General features: G+C 42.5%; 2 protein-coding genes across 2 annotated transcripts in view; both read left to right on the top strand.

Moving 5' to 3' along the window:
* Positions 1 to 4,246: 4,246 nt before the first annotated feature.
* Positions 4,247 to 7,706, top strand: RPS16 (ribosomal protein S16). Its single transcript, XM_082308899.1, has 6 exons — positions 4,247 to 4,325; positions 4,413 to 4,468; positions 5,215 to 5,316; positions 6,090 to 6,186; positions 7,330 to 7,377; positions 7,517 to 7,706. Exons 2-6 carry the CDS (start codon positions 4,421 to 4,423, stop codon positions 7,660 to 7,662), a joined length of 441 nt encoding a protein of 146 aa, XP_082165025.1. The 5' UTR covers positions 4,247 to 4,325; positions 4,413 to 4,420; the 3' UTR covers positions 7,663 to 7,706.
* A 6,821-nt stretch (positions 7,707 to 14,527) lies between these two features.
* OTOGL (otogelin like) overlaps positions 14,528 to 19,204 on the top strand; it is a gene marked incomplete at its 3' end in the record, with an annotated part of 97,430 nt that continues 92,753 nt past the window's right edge. The window contains exons 1-4 of the mRNA XM_082308968.1: positions 14,528 to 14,627; positions 15,640 to 15,679; positions 16,770 to 16,818; positions 19,030 to 19,090. Of these exons, the coding sequence (XP_082165094.1) occupies positions 14,549 to 14,627; positions 15,640 to 15,679; positions 16,770 to 16,818; positions 19,030 to 19,090 (229 nt within the window). The 5' untranslated portion in view covers positions 14,528 to 14,548. The remainder of the gene's footprint in view (positions 14,628 to 15,639; positions 15,680 to 16,769; positions 16,819 to 19,029; positions 19,091 to 19,204) is intronic.

Genomic DNA, 19,204 nt, shown 5'->3' with positions numbered 1-19,204 from the left:
AGTAAAAACTTCAGGGAATATGCTTTGTTTATCGTGCATGAAATATGAACAAATCTTTTCCCTGGCTAAAATTATCCACTTTGCTAAAAAAAAAAAATCCTGCACAGTATAATTCAATTGCAAATCGGGACATTTTGGTAGAAGGCATGGATTTTTTTTTTTTTTATGTGACTATGGACTATGTAGAAGAAATGTTTCTTCATATTTCCCCTAAATGCCCCTTGTCTTTTGCAAAAATTTTCTTTATTTTCTGTGACAACATACATAGAAGTAACTGACCATATTTTGTGATAGCTCTCGCCTTTCTATTCATGTTTCAGATAATACATGAGGAAGATAATCTCACTGATTCTCACACTATTTTTCCATGGAGAGCATTTTCTCTCCTTTAAATAAGAGGAAATTTAGAGTCACCTTACAGCTGGCCTTGTTAACATATTGACCTTGACTCTTTGTTGCCTTACACTCACAGTAGCTACATACTTCAGTGTTAAGTGGAAGCTAAAATGCCGTCCCCTTGGAATGTTTACCTTTTGAACTTACATGTGAACTTGATTTGAAAGGTGACAAGGTCCAAGTGGAGAACTAACATCACGATTTCACACGGAAGTCCAGGCACTTGCTATTTTAAAATCCAAACTACATAAAATCCCAGAAAAAAAAACCCGCACAAACTCATAAATAGCAAAAATCTTCAATAGATTTGACTCCTGCATAGGGACACCAAATAAAATCTCTGTTAGCACTCAAGTAACAAATGAGTATATATTTAAAATTTATGGGTTACGCTACATCAGCCTGACAGTACTGGCAGGCAGTGGACCGACACCAAGGTTTTGTACTGCAGTTTTCCATATGCTCCACACTGACAAATTTCCAAATGAACAGACACAATGCTGCTCTGCTCAGCCCAGCTCACTGACTCTGCTTGGTCCACGTTTGCCCATCTCCTGCCATTCCCTTCCTGCCCTCCTCCCCATGGAGCCATGTTACCTACACAAGGTTTGTGCTCCTGTTGCAAAGTGAGGGAACAACTGGAGACATCGTCAGAGACATTCCCCCATAGTGCTATACCCTGCTGCTATACCCTAGCTTTTTCCAGCAAACTGACAGAGCAGAAGTGCGCGTGCCTGGTCTGTGGGAGGAGAGTAGGTCACAGCAGCATCTTACACCACAGCCTGCAACGAGGTCAAAGCAGCTCCAGTGGAGGAGGTCAGTCAGTGAGAAACTCTCAATCCCTTAAAGCCTCCCTAAACGCCCATGTAAAAGATTTAGTACTTCTAAGATACTTGTTGGTACAAAGATACACAACAGATCACGTGTTAGTACAATACAGAATCACCATGAAATCAAGCACTTAGACTTGAGTCAAATCCAAATATTTTCCATCCTGTTGGAAAGTAATAAAAATGCTCTGTCGAGATGGGTTCAAACCTGCCAGCTCTCTCTTGAAACGCTCCTTCTGGTAAGAGTGGCTTACCAGCAAATACAACTTAATTTCTCTGGGCCTTATTCACTGTTTTGAATGCTATGTAACTCTTCACACCGGTGCAAAGTAAGCTTAAAAAAAAAGGCTGCCAAACAAGTGCCTTACATTCCACAGGTGCAATTATTTTACAAATAAAGAGGGAGCAAAGACAAGATTGGAGATTCTTACTATGTTATTATTTTTGAAATCAGAGATATATTACCATCTTAAAGTATTCGGTGCACAGTAAGACTAAGTAGGGATATTGTTAGTGCTTGGACTTTTCTTAAAAATATAGTATCTTACCTGATTTTTTTTTTCATTCTGGTATCTTTCTTTTTGTTTCTTTCCTATATGGTGATATTTATAATCTAATTCTCACTTCCCATGTTACAGCCTAATTTCTGTGGTAGGTGGTCTCCAAATGCCTTTTAGCTTCTATTCCCATTTTTATGCTAGAAAGCAAAGGAAACAAGCAGCACAAAGCCTTTAACCTTATTTTCTAGGCTACACTATCAATATATGTTGGTTATCTTCTTATTTTGCTAACAGAAAACAGAAAGATACATATGTGTAGGCTTATCACTGGTTTTATACACAGGTTCTTCTAGGATGAACATTTTCAGTTCCAGGAAAAGTGTGCAGCAGATGAACATCCAAATGAGGGTGAATTTTGCAGGACCTAAGCAAGCATGCTCCCAAAAGGTAAGCTTTATACAAGCAGATATTTGAAACCCCCCCAGTTTAATGATGTACTTGGTATTAAAACACGGGTCTTCATCAGCAGACCTCAGGTAATGCCCACAAAAGGAACAGATTTAGATCTGTTTTCTTTTCCTTTAAAAGTTCCCTGAACACCCAACAAAACTCAATTACTAATGGCTCACCTTTGGGTTGATCCTAAGTCTTAGTTGAACCTTTTTGTCTAAGTGGATAATTAAGTATTATGTTTTCTCTTTTTCGTTTAAATAAAGGTTTTGTAATGTCTACTATTTCAGCTCCTGCAGCAGCTTTCATCATGCAAGCAAAAGATCTCTCTTACACAGATCCATTTATTTTCACCAAACACGTACAGGCTAAATTGGTTTTTAAATTTTCATTCTTCTGTGAAAAGTAACTGAAATTGGCCAACAAGCTGGTGACCATTCCCCTTCCCCCGATGATGGGGAAAGAGTGGATGATAGACACACGTGACTGCATAAACACTGTTCCTTAGGAAACAGCCTTAAAAAAAAAAATTCACTTTTCAGGTCACATGTTAAAGCTTTGTACAATTGGGGGTTTGAGATGTGCTAAATCTTACACGCTCTGCACAGTAGTATTCACTTGAATAGAACTAATCACTGAAATTGCATAAAGCTAAGTGCTTGTTTAAATCCTCACATGACTGATGACTAATGTTCAGTATTTAAAATCCTGTCCAAAGACAAAGGAACTGATTGTTTCATTTGAGCAGTCAACTTTGTAATTAATCATAGCCATTTAAATCTCGAGCGTTTGAATTATCTAACAAGCATGACCTTGCTTCATCGATAGATTCTGCTTTTGTCCTTCTGGAAAATTTGGCATTCTAAATACCAAGCCTTAAAAGTAAAATATTTTCAGTCTGAAAGTGACTTAAATTCCATGTTTTATGACAGGTATTAAACAAGGAAAACAGAGATAAAAGCTCAAATTGATGGTGCTCCATGGATGCCCTGAGTCTAATAACTCCTTGGCTTGATCTTAAACATAATGGTCCCGGGCTATTTAAGTGGGTATAAAGAATTGCCCGAATATGTCTCAGTGTAAGATGCTAGAATAGAATACAAGGTTTAATGCTTCATCTTCTCCAGCTGTTTACTAAACTTTAAAACTAAAAAACCTATGTAGTTTGTATTGCTGCATCTCAAGGAGGTACAAAGAGCGACTGTAAGCCTTTCGCGGAAGGCACCCTGTTGTTCTCTTTACGCCAGAACCCCCGCTGGGTTCTGCTTGAGACCGGGATACCTAAGAGACGGTACGCCAGCATCAACACTAGATGTTTCGTAAGTAACTCAAGAAAAAGCGTCTCCGCAGGCTGCGCATCCCCTCTGTCCCTCTCAAGAAGTCCTTCAAGCTGCTGTAATCCATGTCAGAGCTCGGGCAGCGCCTGACCTTCCCCCGCCTGAGGACGGGCCGCGCCGCTGCCGGGCCGCTGGGCCCCTGGCGGGGAGCAGGCGTTCAGGCGCCCGGCCTCCTCCGGGCGGCGCCCGGGCTCCCTCCCGGGGAGCGGCGGCAAAGCCCCTGCGGGCAGATTGAGCAGCAGCAGCGTTAAGGTGGGAGAAGCTGGCTTCTGAAAGGGGCACAACGCCTACCCAGCGCCTACGCAGGCTGACGGGACTCTATCCCTTTACATAAAACGCAGAAAGTGAGGTAATTCTGTGTGCGACGAAAGCAATTTTAAAAAAAAGGGAAAAAAAAAAAAAAGCAAAACTCAACAAAACAAAAACAACGGAACAGAACGGAGGAGGGGGGTAAGAGACGGGGTGACCCTACACCAGCGTGCCGAGGGGGAGAGCGTGCGGGCGCAGCGGGCCCCAGCCCCCCCGCAGCGGCCTTACCAGAGGCCCGGCCGAACCCCGTTTAGCCGCCCCAGCGCCTACCGAGCCTCGCCGCCCCCCCTCCCGCGGGACGGCGGTTAACGGAAGGCGCGCGCCCGCCCTCCCCTGCCCGCCGAGTTCCGGGCTGCCGCAAAGCGCGGCCGGGTAGGGGAGGGGCGGCCAAGCGCTCTGTCGTACTACCGGAAGACGGCGTTGCGCTTTGCGGCCCAGCCGCCCCTGAGCAGAGGCTGGGAAGCCCCGTTCGGCCTTTTCCCGGTGCCGCCGCTGAGGGGAGGGTGAGTGTCCGGGGGGCTCCGGCCTCCGCCGCCCTGCCCGCGCCCTCTCCCCCGGCAGCGCTAACGCCGCCTCCCTCTCTCTTGCAGGAGGAGTCATGCCGGCCAAGGGCCCCCTGCAGAGCGTCCAGGTCTTCGGGCGGAAGGTGAGGCCGGGGCGCCGCGGCCCGCTCCGTCTCCCCCTCGCTCTCGGGCTGGGCCGCGCCCCGTGGCCGTAGGCGCCAGGGGTCCCTCGGCGCCAGCGCGGGAGCCGCGGCGCCGGCTCCTCGCCAGGGCCGTGTGGCGGGGCTGGCGGGCGGGAAGGCCGGCGGTGGCGAGGCCTGCTGGGCAGCCCACGTGTCCCGCTCCGGGGGCGCCCCAGCGCGCCGGGTCCCGGGGCCGTGCGGGAGCGGGGGGAGATCTGCTCTCTTGGGGAGGGGACGCGGGTCCTCTGGGTCGGAGCTCTGCTTGCTCTCTCTCGGCAGTACTATGGCCCCCGGCCGTAGGGGCCTGGGTCATCATTGCCGGTGTCCGAGAGCCATGTTACGGGGGGGTGGTGGGAAGGTACAGTTCGCACTGCTGGGATCCAGTGGCTCAAATAATTCTAGGTAACGGGCTTCTGTGAGGAAATGAGCCACAAAAACACTGTGTTGCAGAATGGAGAGGGTGCCTTTCCCTTATTTTACAGCTAAATGTTGCAGCTATATAACGTTTATAACTATAACCTAAATATAACTTTGTTAAGACGACGCCTTAATATTTTGAGTGAATATGTGGGAATGTAAGGAGTGTACTGTTTTGTTTAGGGTGAGATGTTAATCTCGGGCATAAAACTTAAGATTTTTAGATTGTTAAATAGAGATTCACTAGTGCAAAAATGAAGTGCTGCACTAATACACGTTTGGATTTTTAGAAAACAGCAACTGCTGTTGCCCACTGCAAGAGAGGAAATGGCCTCATTAAAGTGAATGGAAGACCTCTGGAAATGATTGAGCCCAGAACTCTGCAGTATAAAGTAAGCATCCAGCCAGCCTCCCCCACCGCCCTTGGATATTAAAATACTATTATACGCATAATTGCTTGGTGGTGGAGAGGAATTGCTTGCCATATTGACAGTACTAAATTTTTGGTGGTGTGTTGCCTGATCACTTGAAGTGTAGATGCTGTTATGAAAATTCACAAAACTGTCTTTTAATGATTGTCTCGTTGGGAGGGGTGGTTTTTTTTTTTTCTTGTTTGGATTAATGTATATTAATATAATGTGAAGTATTTTCAGCACTTCACATCCATTTTTTAAATTGAAATGAGTGACTTAAAACCCTACTTTTTAGAAGATTCTTTAGAACTTAATACAGTAGCTGTTTGAACACTGCTGAGAGAACCTAAAACTGACTAGATAAACATAAAGCGTAATAAATAGTGGAGAAAACCACTCACAAATTACTTCAGATCTTCAATTTTAATAATTTGATTTATTTTTCTAGTGCTGATGTAATTATGGCATTCTACTTAAACTATTTCCTTGCTCTTAATTCCCATGTACATATGCTTAGCTATTAAGATTTTTGAAACTTTAAAAAAAATGTTCAAGACTTCAATAAGTTTGTTTTGCAACAGTACTAGTAGATGTCAACTCTGCAAGAGGTGCGCTTAACTTGGGTGTGTGCTTTTAAAATCAAGGCTCTGTTTTTCAGAACATTTAATAACTTGACATTTGGTAAACCTAGTACAAGCTCTAATCCTTGTTGTCTCTGATCAGAAGTGAATTTTCTTTGTTTTGTTTCTCAGCTGCTTGAACCTGTCCTCCTCCTGGGGAAGGAACGGTTTGCTGGTGTCGACATCAGAGTCCGTGTCAAGGGTGGTGGCCATGTAGCACAAATCTATGGTATGATTATGTGTGGGATCTTTGGTGTGGGCTAGAACAAGTCAAGCCACATATTTAAGAGGCTTGAGTTTAGAATGGTAACTCATGCATCTCGATGTTCTGTTTCTTTTTCACTTATTGTTAAGGGCATATTGGTTATATTTTATGTGCGGAGCTGTAACATCTAGAGTAAGTTGAATGAAGTAAATTGATGAAATTATGAGGAAACGTGAGGAAATGATCTTTGTGTCTTGGCAGTCTGACAGGACAGTTGAAGCACAGCTGAGCAGAATGATGTTCAGAGGCGAAAAGGGGATTTGTCATTAGACATTTTACCTGTAGTTGCAAGTTTCCATGTTATTCAGAAGCATTTTGCAACTGACCTGTAAAGTTAGGTAGTTTTTTCCCTTGCAGAGCAGACTGAGAACATGCTTGCACTAGCTGTTGATAGAGCTGCTCTTTACAAATGATAGATTTGTTCTGCTGTCACAGTTTGGGTATAGGTTAGTGAAATGGAGCTGAAGCTGCGTGAAGAGCCGCGACATGTTTCAGTCTCAAAGTTGATTGCATTCATTTTTTCAGAAAATTCAGATTTTCACCAAAGTCCTGATCTTAATGTTCTGACAGATAACAGCCTAACAAAATCTTCACAGTTACGCCCGTGCTCCTGCTTTGAGTTCTAATTACTGTGTTACTGTGCTACAGGCTTGTTTTGTTGAGGTATGCTAGAAGAACTGCTCATACCATCCTGTTGTCCCTTTTGCCTCCTTAGTCTTTGAGCACACTGATGAATTTTACCCTTGTTGAAAAGTATAGACGTTTCAGAGGATTGTGTTTCTAAGGGTTTTGAAAGTTGGCTGCTTGTAGGTAGCAGATGAACCTATGTTAGTACTCTGAAGAGAAGGTGATCAAGACTGCCCCTGCACAATTCCTTGGCTAGCTGGCAGTTGTCAAATCAACAAATGAACTGTGGATGGCCTCTTGGCACAGATTCCTTCAGATTTGCCAAAGTAAAGGTCACGTGGAGTATGGGAGGGGAGACTAAGGAGGAAAAGGACAATTTGGCAGAAAACAAGACAGCAAGTTTCAAAGATAACTGGCACTTTGTGTTTAAGTTTTAAGTACGTTTGCGATCCTTACTGATCCATTATCTTTTTTTAACAGCTATCCGTCAGGCTATTTCCAAGGCATTGGTGGCTTACTATCAAAAATGTAAGTTGTTTTGATTGTTGTATTAGCCTTAAGTGGAAATGTATGGTTTCTGGTAGTTTTGATGCAAAAAACATTAATATGGATTTGTTCCATGTGAAACTTCTTAAACAAGATTTTTGAAATTTTTTTTTTTAAACAGATGTTGATGAAGCTTCCAAGAAAGAGATCAAGGATATTCTAATCCAGTATGACAGGACCCTGCTGGTTGCAGATCCTCGCCGTTGTGAATCCAAGAAATTTGGAGGACCTGGTGCTCGTGCACGCTACCAGAAGTCTTACCGTTAAAATTGTTCTACCATCATGTGACAGTCAATAAACAAAGAAAATTTGATAAATTTCATGTTTCTAAGTTGCTTTTTTCTGTGTGGGTAAATAGATTTTTTCACTGTGTGTTAACTTAAGATTGATAATTGATCAGTATTAAAGTAAAATCAGAGAGCTGTTCTCTTTTATCCCTTCCTAGTAAGTAAGTCTAGATAGATAGGGTCTTGGGAATAAAGAAGAGCTTTCTCCTGTTGATGAATGTGTGGTTATCAGAACATAAAGAAGGCTTATATCCTGTTTTTTGTGGGTACATGCAACAGCGTAGCAGTTCATTAAAGCAGAGTTCGATCTTCGCCTTTCTGGTAAATCTAAACAAATGTGGACCTTTTCCAGTGCCTGGGCAGCAGCTCTTCATGGTGCTATGAACCAATGCGAGCAGCCTATGTTCTTCCCTCGTGAAAATGTCTGTCCTAGCCTAGTTACAGACTTAGTCCATAATGCACGAGAGTGCGGATCCGACTCCTGGCTGACAACCTGCATATCATGTGTTACGTGACTTGCTTTAGTATGCCGCCCTAGCGCAATGCAGCGTTGAGCATCTTTCCGCATACGCGTCAGCGCTGGCAGTTCGTGTTCTTGCAAAGGACTTCTGTTTTCCTTGTATGTTCACCTGAAACACCACACTGAGAGTGAAGTTCCAAGCGCTGCTATGGAATATTCTATGGCAATGAGTATTGTCTGTAGAATCGTAGAAAGGTTGGAAAGGACCTCCGAGATAAAATTGAGTCCAACCTGTTAACCTAACTGCCTGGTCTGCCTCTAAACCATGTCCCTAAGCACCACATCCACACGTTTTTTGAATACTTCCAGGGACTGTGATTGCACCACTTCCCTGGGCAGTCTGTTCCAATGACTAACCACTCTCTCTGTGAAGAAATTTTTCCTAATATCTAATGTAAATTTCCCCTGGCACAACTTGAGGCCATTTCCTCTCGTATCACTTGCTACTTGGGAGAAGAGACCGACCCCCACCTCGCTACAACCTCCTTTCAGGTAGTTGTAGAGAGCGATAAGGTCTCCCCTGAGCCTCCTCTTCTCCAGGCTAAACAACCCCAGCTTCCTCAGCTGCTCCTCATAAGACTTGTGCTCCAGACCCTTCACCAGCTTCATTGCCCTTCTTTGGACACACTCCAGCACCTCAATGTCCTTGTAGTGAGGGGCCCAAACACAGTATTTGAGGTGTCGTCTGCACGAACTGCTTTTGTTTGCACTTGCTTAGCGGTTAGTAGCAAGGAATTTATCCCCTTGAGCGTAACTCCCTCAACATAGCGCTAAAGGGGGTATTCAGGCAGCTGTTCTAATGTTTGTATTTAAAGTTTACATGGTCAAAATCAAAGTAATTATGGGGGCAGGGGAGGGAGGTTTATTGAACTCTTGCCATACCAGATGATACAGTGGCAGGCTTTTCTGGATTAGTATGTCTAAATGTAGGAAACTTTTTTTTTTTTCCTTGAAATAACAAACTCCATATATTCTGTTTCAAACCCAGTATTTTGTAACTGTAAAACATAAAAAAGATTTTGTGTTACAAATAAGATGGGGTCTAAATTATTCATCCTTCAACCACATGTTCACACAGTACAAGCACAGAGGAATGTAGACCTGGAGAACTTCATTAAATGATTTAATAAGAAAAATCCCTGTGGATGTCAGGCAGGTGCTTATGTCATGAGTTAGGTGAGGCAATTTGAAGGCCTTAGGGAAGTAAGTGGGAAAAACCTGGAGCTGAAAATATGACTAATTTTCAAAGATCTGGCTAGGGGGTGTGTGTATCAAACATGAAATGTTGGAGAAGTTCCAGTTTCTCATCCATTGAAACTGAAGATTTTTGTTTTGGAAATGATCTCCTGGGGACAAAGACGACGATTAAAGTTCTGAGTAAGACATGGGATGTGCCAACAAAAGACTGTTGGAAAGGCTAATTCTGTCCCTTGGAAGAGTTGCAAGTAGTTGAGCGAGGCCTTGGATATGAGCTGACCCAACCGGCATGGGAACAGCCCTGGACTGTAGTTTCCTATGTTTGAAAACCAGTTTGGAGAAGAACTGGAAGAAACATTGGAGACGAAGCAACTGAGAGCCTAGCTTCTGTGTATTGCTCTCTAAGCCTGGTATTTTTGTGTCCCTCATACATTTGTATGCCGATACTGAAATTGTTACAGGAGCACCTTGGTACTTGAGATTTTTGTTGGGCTTTCTATTAATGTGGTATTTCTTCTCTCACTTGTTTAATGGTAGGTCATTTCAGTGTACTCAGTCAACACAAAGTTCAATTGGCTTCCTTAGTGAGTTGGGTTGGGGAATTGGAAAGAACAGTACAATTTTGCCCTTTTGCTCTAGTTTAGGAAAATGGGTGCTTATGGCTCCTTATAGATTTCATGGAATCATAGAATCATAGAATTGTTTAGGTTGGAAAAGACCTTTAAGATCATCAAGTCCAACCATTAACGTAGCACTGCCAAGTCCACCACTAAACCATGTCCCTAAGCACCACATCTACCCATCTTTTAAAGACCTCCAGGGATGGAGACTCAACTACTTCCCTGGGCAGCCTGTTCCAGTGCCTGACTACCCTTTCAGTGAAGAATTTTTTCCTAATATCCAATGTAAACCTCCCCTGGTGCAATTTTTATTTGTTATGATGTGTCTGCTTTTTCTGTAGAAAGGCATTTAAGTAATCTTCACCGAAGTGTAGTTATTCAAGAGTTAAACGTGTAACTTGAACAAATCCCTTCTGAAAAGAAATTCTCCATCCATCTCCCATTTTAGCTGTCAGCGTCTGCCACAAAATACTGCATTACATGACCTGAATAGAAGTAGAACACTCTTGTTCAAACCCCTCACACTCCCATTGAAGTTGAGGGGACTGTTGTGTATTCCACCGCCAATTTACATACCAGGATTTTTTGTCTTACACTAAGTGAACGAGATATATATTCTATTCCAGACGCTTGCTGTCTCTTTGGCAAGATGCATGGTTTGCTTTCCTCAGTCCCCCCTTTCTGCACCCTCAGATCTGACCCATTTCTTGTCCAGTGAGTTCCTCAGAGTTTCTACCCTGTAGTAGAGTTGCTCACAAATTGTTCTAGCTCTTGGGCTGCTGAAAACTGTGATGTTCTGCCTCCTAGCCTGGCTTTCTAAGGAAAAGATGCTATGCAGGGCTAACTTCAAATTTGATTACTTGAATTCCTATGAGTTTTGTGAAAACTGGCATCTTGATAGATGTTAATTAGCTTCAGCTGGGGAAAAATAAGCCTTTGAGTTGTTTGGCTCGTGTGGTGACTGAAAAGCAATGGCTCACTCATTCTTAGGAAATGTGTACTGGCCTGCCAGTTGGCACATACGTACCCTGTGCTCTGGCTTGTCCAGAACTGATTCTTGCCTGGCTGTTAGAGCAGTTGGATGCAAGGAAAAAGAGAGGACACAAAGTTACTGTGGTGCGAAACTCGGGGAGGCGGGGGAGATGCAATACCTGATGCCAGTAACCCTAGGGTAGATTTCACGGTTGTGGGGAAACCTGATGTATCAGTTTTTCTGCCCACAGAACAGCTTGTAACAATTGGGGATTTTTGTTTTGCTGTTCTTTTATGGAAAGGCTGAAAATAAAACTCACATTGCTACTAATATATCCAGAGATGATATCTGCATGTCGTTTCTTCAAGCAAAAGGCTCTTAGCATAATAAAAATGCTTTCTGAACTGAACTCTGATCCTATAAAAATGCTCCATTAATCCTGTAGAGTGATGTCATCCCCACAGACTTGCTTTCTAAATGAGAAATGTCCATGGAATCAGGCTGATGTCTGCCTGGGTGGCTGAAGATTTTTATTCTAAATGGTTACTTACTGATCACCCACTAGAGGGCTTAACTTCATCTACCGTGAAGTTTGAAGGTGTAAGGAGAAAACATGTTCATAAAAATGTTTCCTTTCCTGATGCCCTGATTCTGCAGGGATGGCAATCGAGCTTTTGTCATTGAGCACTCAGAGACACACTTCCACAGAGAAATAGTTACAGTTTGATCTTCAAGCCCCTAGCGAGGTTCTTGAGCAGCTGTGGAGGCGGTTCTTGGAAAAGAAGAAATGCCCCTAACCTCATATCGTCCAGCCCTTTCATTAGTTTCCTTAGGAAGATCAGGTGTGCACATCAAAATGTGGCCTCACTTGAATTCTTTGTTGAAAATACCAGTTTAATGAAGGCTGGAGTGTGAGCTCTAAAAAGCACTGTGTTTTGTTGATGACGACAGTGGATTTGATTCCAAACCAGGGCAAGCTTGTTCAGTGCCATGGGGCACTGAAGGTGGTTATTTTCTCACCCATTTTTTATAATCCTGATAAACTGTTTAACCTGTATATAAAATTAAGTCCTCTCAAATGTTATGTTGGAAACTTTGGGACAAATTAATTTTGACAGTAATATACAAATATATTAACATTGAAATGTTTAAGTTTTATTTTTAAAGAAAAATCTGTAACTTAAAAATATAACACTAGCATTTTTTACATATGGACCAGTGTGTTCTGTATTGTGTTTGTTTTCTTACAGAAGTGATTATTTTCTAATGCTTTTTTTCTGTTCAAATTTTTCAGAAGTCCCAATCTGTATTCTACTACTTGTGTAGGTAATCTGTGTTGTTGCCTTGATATAATTTGATTCATTTTCTTTTAATCTCTTTCTTAATATAGTCCTCTGAGTTACAGTTCAGTGTACTTGGCTGAATAATTCTTTTTCCTTATTAGCTAACATCCTTCATGTGCTTGAGACTGTGCTGTTTCCTACCCTGCCTTGAGCAGAGAGATCCAGTCCTAATGAAAGCTATTGCTCTAACTCTTACAAAGTCCTGTTGCAGCTGATGATGCTTGGCCTACTTTTTAAATATTAGAAGTTAAACAACTGTGAAATATTAACACGCACCAAACAGTCCCTCAACTTTGCTATAGAAAAATTGTAAAAAAAAAAAAAAAAGGCTATTTTTGATAGTTTCTGTTAAACCAAGAGAGTTCATTTATATTAATGGAAAGATTTATTTGTAAAGCTGCGTATGAAGCATGGTGTGAAATATGGTCACGAGGAAGGGAAGAATCCCAGATCAGATTTCTCAGAAGAGTTTGAAACAGTTTCTAAACCAGACTTAGCTTGAAAGTAAGATAACATGGAGACTGGTAATGGAATTTGGAAGCTCTAATGCTTGTGTTCATCTCAGCTTGAGAGCAACCTAAGGAATCATCTTCTACGAGTAGGTTTATGAGAGGGTGAAATGTTGAGTAGACTCTGCTACCTCCTATGAGATAGGTGCCCACATAATAGTTCACAGTCTGTGAGTACAACTATATCAGTGTGTTAATTTGGATCAGGAACTCACTTCTTTTCCTTCTGTTTGCACTCTGGAGTGGTTTTGGACCACATGGAGCTGATGAAACTAAGCTGGGAGATGAAGTCCAGCTGCAGATAAGTCGGTGGGACCAGCCCATAGCTAGTCAGAAGTAAAAAAAAGCAAAAAAATCTTGTGAAATGTGAATTATGTGAATGTCAGCTTCTCAGATCCAACAGGAATAAAAGTAATTCTTAAGAAATGCTCTAAACATAGTGTAGCATTATAACATATATCGGGTTGCAATAAGTATCCTTGGGCCACCAGTGATCCCGAACCTGCGTGAGTACTGTTGGCTGCTGTGTGGACACAGGGTTTTGTCTTTGTGGTTGGAGAGGTTGAGTGTTTTCCTTTGCCTTCTCTTCTGGTCCAGCTGGGGAGCGGGGAAGACAAAGGGCTAGAAGAAATGATGGGAGAACTTTTTACTTGAGAGATGCCATCAACTTCTCAATTTTATTTTGGTCCAAACCCACCTTCTGCAGCATGTGCAGAGGGTCTTACAAAGCACATCCTAGGGAGAGTGGAGGGTTAGGCAAAAGATAGGCTTCACAAAATAAAACAAGTAGTAGTAGTTTCAATTAGCATTATATGTGTCTTTAAAACTGCACTTTTTGATGATTCTGTTAATGTTAGGGTAAAGCAGGTAAGATTTTTCTATTTTAAAAGATGATAATTTTCAATTTTGGTGTAATTATATTTTTATAATTTAATGAAAATTAGAAACAAAACATATTGGGCCTATTGACTTCTTTCTCCTTTTTGCTAATATAAGATGTTCATAACATGTTATTAAAAATGAAATATAATTATCCTCTGGGAAGTCTCCTTTTGTGATATAAGCAAACTATACACAAAAATGTATCTACAATATTCTTAAAAATCCAGGTGTATTTTTAATGGAAGTTCATGTGTCTCCTTTTAGAACAGATAAGGAACATTAATATGTTAATCTCTAAAACCATCTGGTTATAATTTATACAGTAGCATCATTGCAGGGTCTTGCAAAAGTGTTTCATTGTAATAAGCTGTAAAGGGCAGCACTCAGCGCAAGCCTCAAAGCACACAAAGGTGTGTGACGACTGAAGGAACTCTCAAACCATCATGACATGGCAACATTTCTATGTCATTGTCTGCTATGTTATAAAGGGCTGATTCAATTCAACAGAGGAGTAATACTTGCAGGTCTAGTGAAAGTGTAACTAATACAGACGCTGCTGAGGAGTTACCATGCATTACTAATGAGACACATGTAGCCAGAAAGTTGCATGCAACGCTTGCAAAGCTCCTGAAGCTGTATGTAGCTACCAAGCATGATGTCTCCTTTTCTTTTCCTTTTTTGTATTGCATTATTTTAAATAATGCATCCAACTATCTAACTTTTAAAGGATTTAAAGACACTGTAGAAATACATGGTTCTAAGATGCCATCGTAATCAAAGCCATTAATTTGGATAAATTTCCTATTGCTAAGTTATACTGAAATGAACATCGTGGGAAAGCTCAATTTAATGATACCATGGAGTATATTCTTGCTTCATTCACTGCTGTCCTCTTTGCAAGGTAAGAACTATATTCCATTTTTGTAGTAATACTAACTTTTCAAAAGATCTTTCTAAATATTTTAATAATACAGCTCCTTATTTTTCTATCATTATAAAACAATTTTTTTGACCCTTGCTGGAATTCATAAATAAAAAATTTATATCACCAAAATATATATCACCATTCTCTCTCACAGATGTAGAAACTAAACTATAGCTCTTATTTTCTTTTCAAAAGAAACATTTTTATGCCTGAATTTGTTACAAAACAATTATTTAAGAACAAAATTTAAGTTTCTTGGCTTTCTTGCCATTATTGCTAGATGAGTAAGCATATAATAATTTTCAGTGGGGTATGATTTTGTTTGATCAGACTACACCTGCAGTTTGTTTCAGCAATTATAGAATGCTAGGGTAAATAATCGCTCTTCTGGTTATAGAAATGATCCTATTTTCTATGTAATGCAAATGGATCTTGTAGATAGTTTTCTTGCAGCAATTATAAAGATTTCTAAGGCAATATGAGAAAGAAGGGGTGTTTTGTTTGGTTCGTTTGTTGGGGGTTTTTTTTGTTGGTTTTTTTTTTTTTTTTTAAGCATAGACTCTAGAGCATGTTAAGTGGATTGCAATTGAGTTTTACAAGTAACATTCAGAAAATGATTGTAGGTAACCACCCTAGAAGTTTGATTCTGGAAAGCTCTGAGCACCTCTTGTATTTTATCAGTTTTGGTCTGAGCCTCTGAAGAACTACAAACCCTTTGCTCTTTTTTGTGGTAGCATATACCAGAACTGAGACCATGGAAACTTGCAGGTGATGAGTACTTGAAAGAATCAAACTCTCAGGAAGGAAAGCATGTAGTGCTACATCCCTTGGAAGCAGAAAAAGTTTGTGTAAAAATGCTCTGGAAAACTTTGGGTCATTAAAGAACAAAATTCAACAGCGTTGTTTTAAACTTGACAAACTGTTGTTTGCCAAGTGCAGAGTGAGGCTGTAGAAAAAACATTTAATTTGATGACTTTTTAATCTACAGGATCTTATTGCAAGCTTTCTCTTTTGAGAAGAACTTCAAGGTAAGTTTTTATTCCTTACTTGTCAAGTCCTACAAACAGAACAAGAATGAATAAGTGTGACACAGTGCAAGTTAGAAAGTAAAATATAGCCTTGAACTCGACATGTAAAATGTCATGTAATTGTACGCTGGATGCGAAACACACTTTCAGAATGTTTGCAACTCTTTTCAAAGAATTTACATAAAGGGCATGGGTCCTCTGTTTGAAAAATGGAGGTCCTTATGAAAAATGATACTTCTATGGTCTCGAGAAAGCTTAGAGGAATAATGGAATAAAACCAGGATGAGATCATGATTTCATGACTGGAAAAATACATTAAATGAATATCCTTCTACAGTTTTAATTGCATGATAAAATCCTAGCTGCTATTTGAAGCACAGAAGAGTAAGTGCTATACAGCCTTAAAATAAACATTTTCAATACAAGTTTTCATGTAGAAGCTGAAATCCAAACAAAATCCAAACTAGGGAATGTTCCTGATCCCATTGAATTAAATGGGAACTATGCCATCAATTTTGATGGAAGCACCCAGTTGGACATAGCTTCGTATGTCTAGCGACCTCTGATACATCTAGTGAACACACATGCACGTCAAATGATATGCCATCTTGGACTGTTGATAAAACTAAGTACGTTTTATAGTTTGATGCCCTTGTTTCTAAACTTAATCACAAATTTAAGTCAGCTACAGCTGGAGAGTCATCTCTTGCTATTAAAAGTACCATCACAGTATATTCAAATAACACTTGGGGGAACTCGCAGCCACTCACACGCAGAGTCAAGTAAATATGAAGCTGCTTTACAATTTTGTATCCTGTCATGTAAGCCTGTTTTGCCTATTTACGCCTCCCCCACAAGCTCCAGGTACCTCCCTGTCCAAGCAGAGATCGGAGTGCTGCCCAATTCTGTAAAATGAGACCATGAAAAGAAAAAAGAGAAAAAAAAGTCACCTCTTAGAATGTTAACCCAAGAATAGACCTCTTTGATAAAGTGGTGGTAATCAGAGAGAAACATTTCTCTCCGGGGAGCCGCTTATTCAGGTTGCTCCAGGGACCTTTGATTATACAAGATCCTTTTTGTTTTCTTCCAGAAATGAGTTTAATGCTACTCGACAGAAAAGAGATCTCGTAACAACCGAGGTAGGTTATACCTCCAAAAGTGGGAATGAGGGGAAGCCCTCCCCCCTTTTCTGCTCCAGGCCTTTGCTGTCCGTACAAAGGAGCCTTTGTGGGGAGAAGGGCCCTGGTAACAGGAGGATGGTGAGGAGGAGCAGCTGTTCCCTACCTGCTCGCCCCCGGCCTGAGCCCGTGGCTTCATGCCTTCATTCACTCTCAGCAAAGCGCCTGGTGGGTGACCCACCCTGACGAGCCGACTGACGCACACCATGGGAAATAAAACCGCGATGCCTCTGTCTTTTGTGAGGGTGAAGAGAGAGCCCTGGAAAGCTGTTAGTGTTTGGTGAGAGGCGCGATGGCGGCGCCACCCGCAAGGCTCCCTCCCACATGTGGTGCGGTGGTGGCTCCGGCCTGGCCCTGGTTCCCACCGCCCCGGCCCACCGCTGCCTCAACGCTGCATCCCGGCAATGTTGTGCTGAAATTTAATAGTAAATGAGGGAATCTCATTCCCTCGCTGGTACACGTCTCAGGCTATGGAGCCCACAGAAGGGTTACAACCCCGTTTGATGGGCGCAGGCGTGAAGCCCCAGGCAGTCCCTCCTCAGGGCCTTGTGGGGAGCCTGCAGCTGAACCACAGATGATTTTCTCTGAGTCCCTTTGAGATCTATGTGTCTCCTGGCTGAGACAGAAGGTAGCTGGTGTGAAACACTGTGTTAAGGCAAATCGAGCCTCTGAGGGAAACGGGGCTTTGGGACTGACGGTGTCCCAGGAGGGCCTTCAGCAGGGAAGTGCTGCCACAGCAAGGATGCTCTACCTCCCCAAAATAACGCAAAGGCCAAAAGCTGCTTTCCTGAGGAGGATGGCTCAGAGTAGCTATCAGGGGAATTGGAAACAGGTCTTGTTGTGCAGAGAGGGAAAAGATCCTCTCCGGCAAGCAATGGGCCATGGGGACCAGGAATAATTTTGGTGTGTGGGCCTTCCAGGTGGTGATTTGATAGAAGTCCATTTCAGGTTGATTTTAGACAGATTGTGCTTCTTGGATGCGTCCCACAAAGTATTTCCAGTTAGAAAAGGGAAGGTTTTGTGTCACTGGCAAGGCATTAGTGAGACTTAACCTAACCTGTTCCTTGCGCAGTGCCGTTCACTTTGAGATCCATTAGTTCCATCCCCAGACCTGGAGAATGACTGGCGGCAGGAGGGAAGAAAGAAATTAGCTTACAAATGAAGACTTAAACAGTTTGTTTTGCTTAGTCGTGCAGCTGAAGGCTGGCGTATACGTCTGTGGGGAGCACAGAAGGGTAACTGTTTTCTCATAGTACATCAGAGAGGGAATAAATAAAAACCACAGGGAAGAAGAGCTATTTAAGCAAAAGGGCCAAGCTTTATAAAACAAAAGGATTTAAACTGGCCATGAATAAATGTAAGAGGAAAATATCTAACTACCCAGCAATTCACCCTGGTAAACTCTCCAGTCAGGCTAGTGGGGGCAAAAACCCCAGAGTACTTTCAGCCTGGAATGGGATCAGCTCTTGGAAGGGACGATGCGACGTGACAAACTGCAGTAGTGCAGTGCTGGGTCAGGTCCAGGGCTTCCTTATAGTCCGATGCTCCCTGGTTCCTAAACAAGACAGGAAGCAGATCAGGAAGATCCGCCTCTGCTTTTGTTTGGGGTGAACTGAAATGCAATTCTGAAGGATCTCAAGGAGGACATGAAATCCATCACAGCTGGAGTGGCCACAGTGGGATGATCAGGGTGCGGCACAGAGCATGAGTTAGGGGAGAGGAGGAAATGGAGGGATATCACATCTCCAAGCTGTCCAGCTATTGGTATTTGACCAAAGTGAAAAGAACGCAAGTGCTCTCCAGCCCCTCACTCTTCCTTCCAAATGTAAATGCAGAACTCCCCAGGTGGAGTCCCGCTGGATCATTGGCACTGGAGGGCATGGAGAAGAGGCCAGCGGTGATCCCACTGCACAGCTGTATCCTTCCCCATTGCCTCAAAAGCTGTGCTTCCCCTCTCCACAGTGCCGGTTGCTGCAGTTGCTGCCTTCCCAATAGCCCAGGCTGCCAATCCCTCCTGCAGCACCCACAGTTGTGCCATGTGCTGGCCAAGCCACAAATTACTCTTCTGTATTATAAGTCCCAACCCAATGTTAGGCTGCAAGGCCTCAGGCTTGTATCATCTCATTTGTAAAGCACAAACACCCTGATTTTGCTTTTGCATTTCTCTGACAGATTCAAGCTGCCTCTCCTCGGTCACACCTTCATGGGGCCTTGACACAGAGTCCTCCAGGAGGTCAGTGCCGTGCTCCTCACCCACAGGAGGAGAGATGGTCCAACAAATGCTGTCTTCCTACCAGCTCTTCTGTGTTACTGTGGGTTGTGGAAGCCCTCCTCATTATGTCCCCTA

Source organism: Platalea leucorodia (assembly GCF_965183815.1).
Source record: "Platalea leucorodia genome assembly, chromosome: 4".
Taxonomy (NCBI): Eukaryota; Metazoa; Chordata; class Aves; order Pelecaniformes; family Threskiornithidae; genus Platalea; species Platalea leucorodia.
Note: the sequence above shows the minus strand (reverse complement) of the source record. Positions and strands in the feature narration are given on the sequence as shown.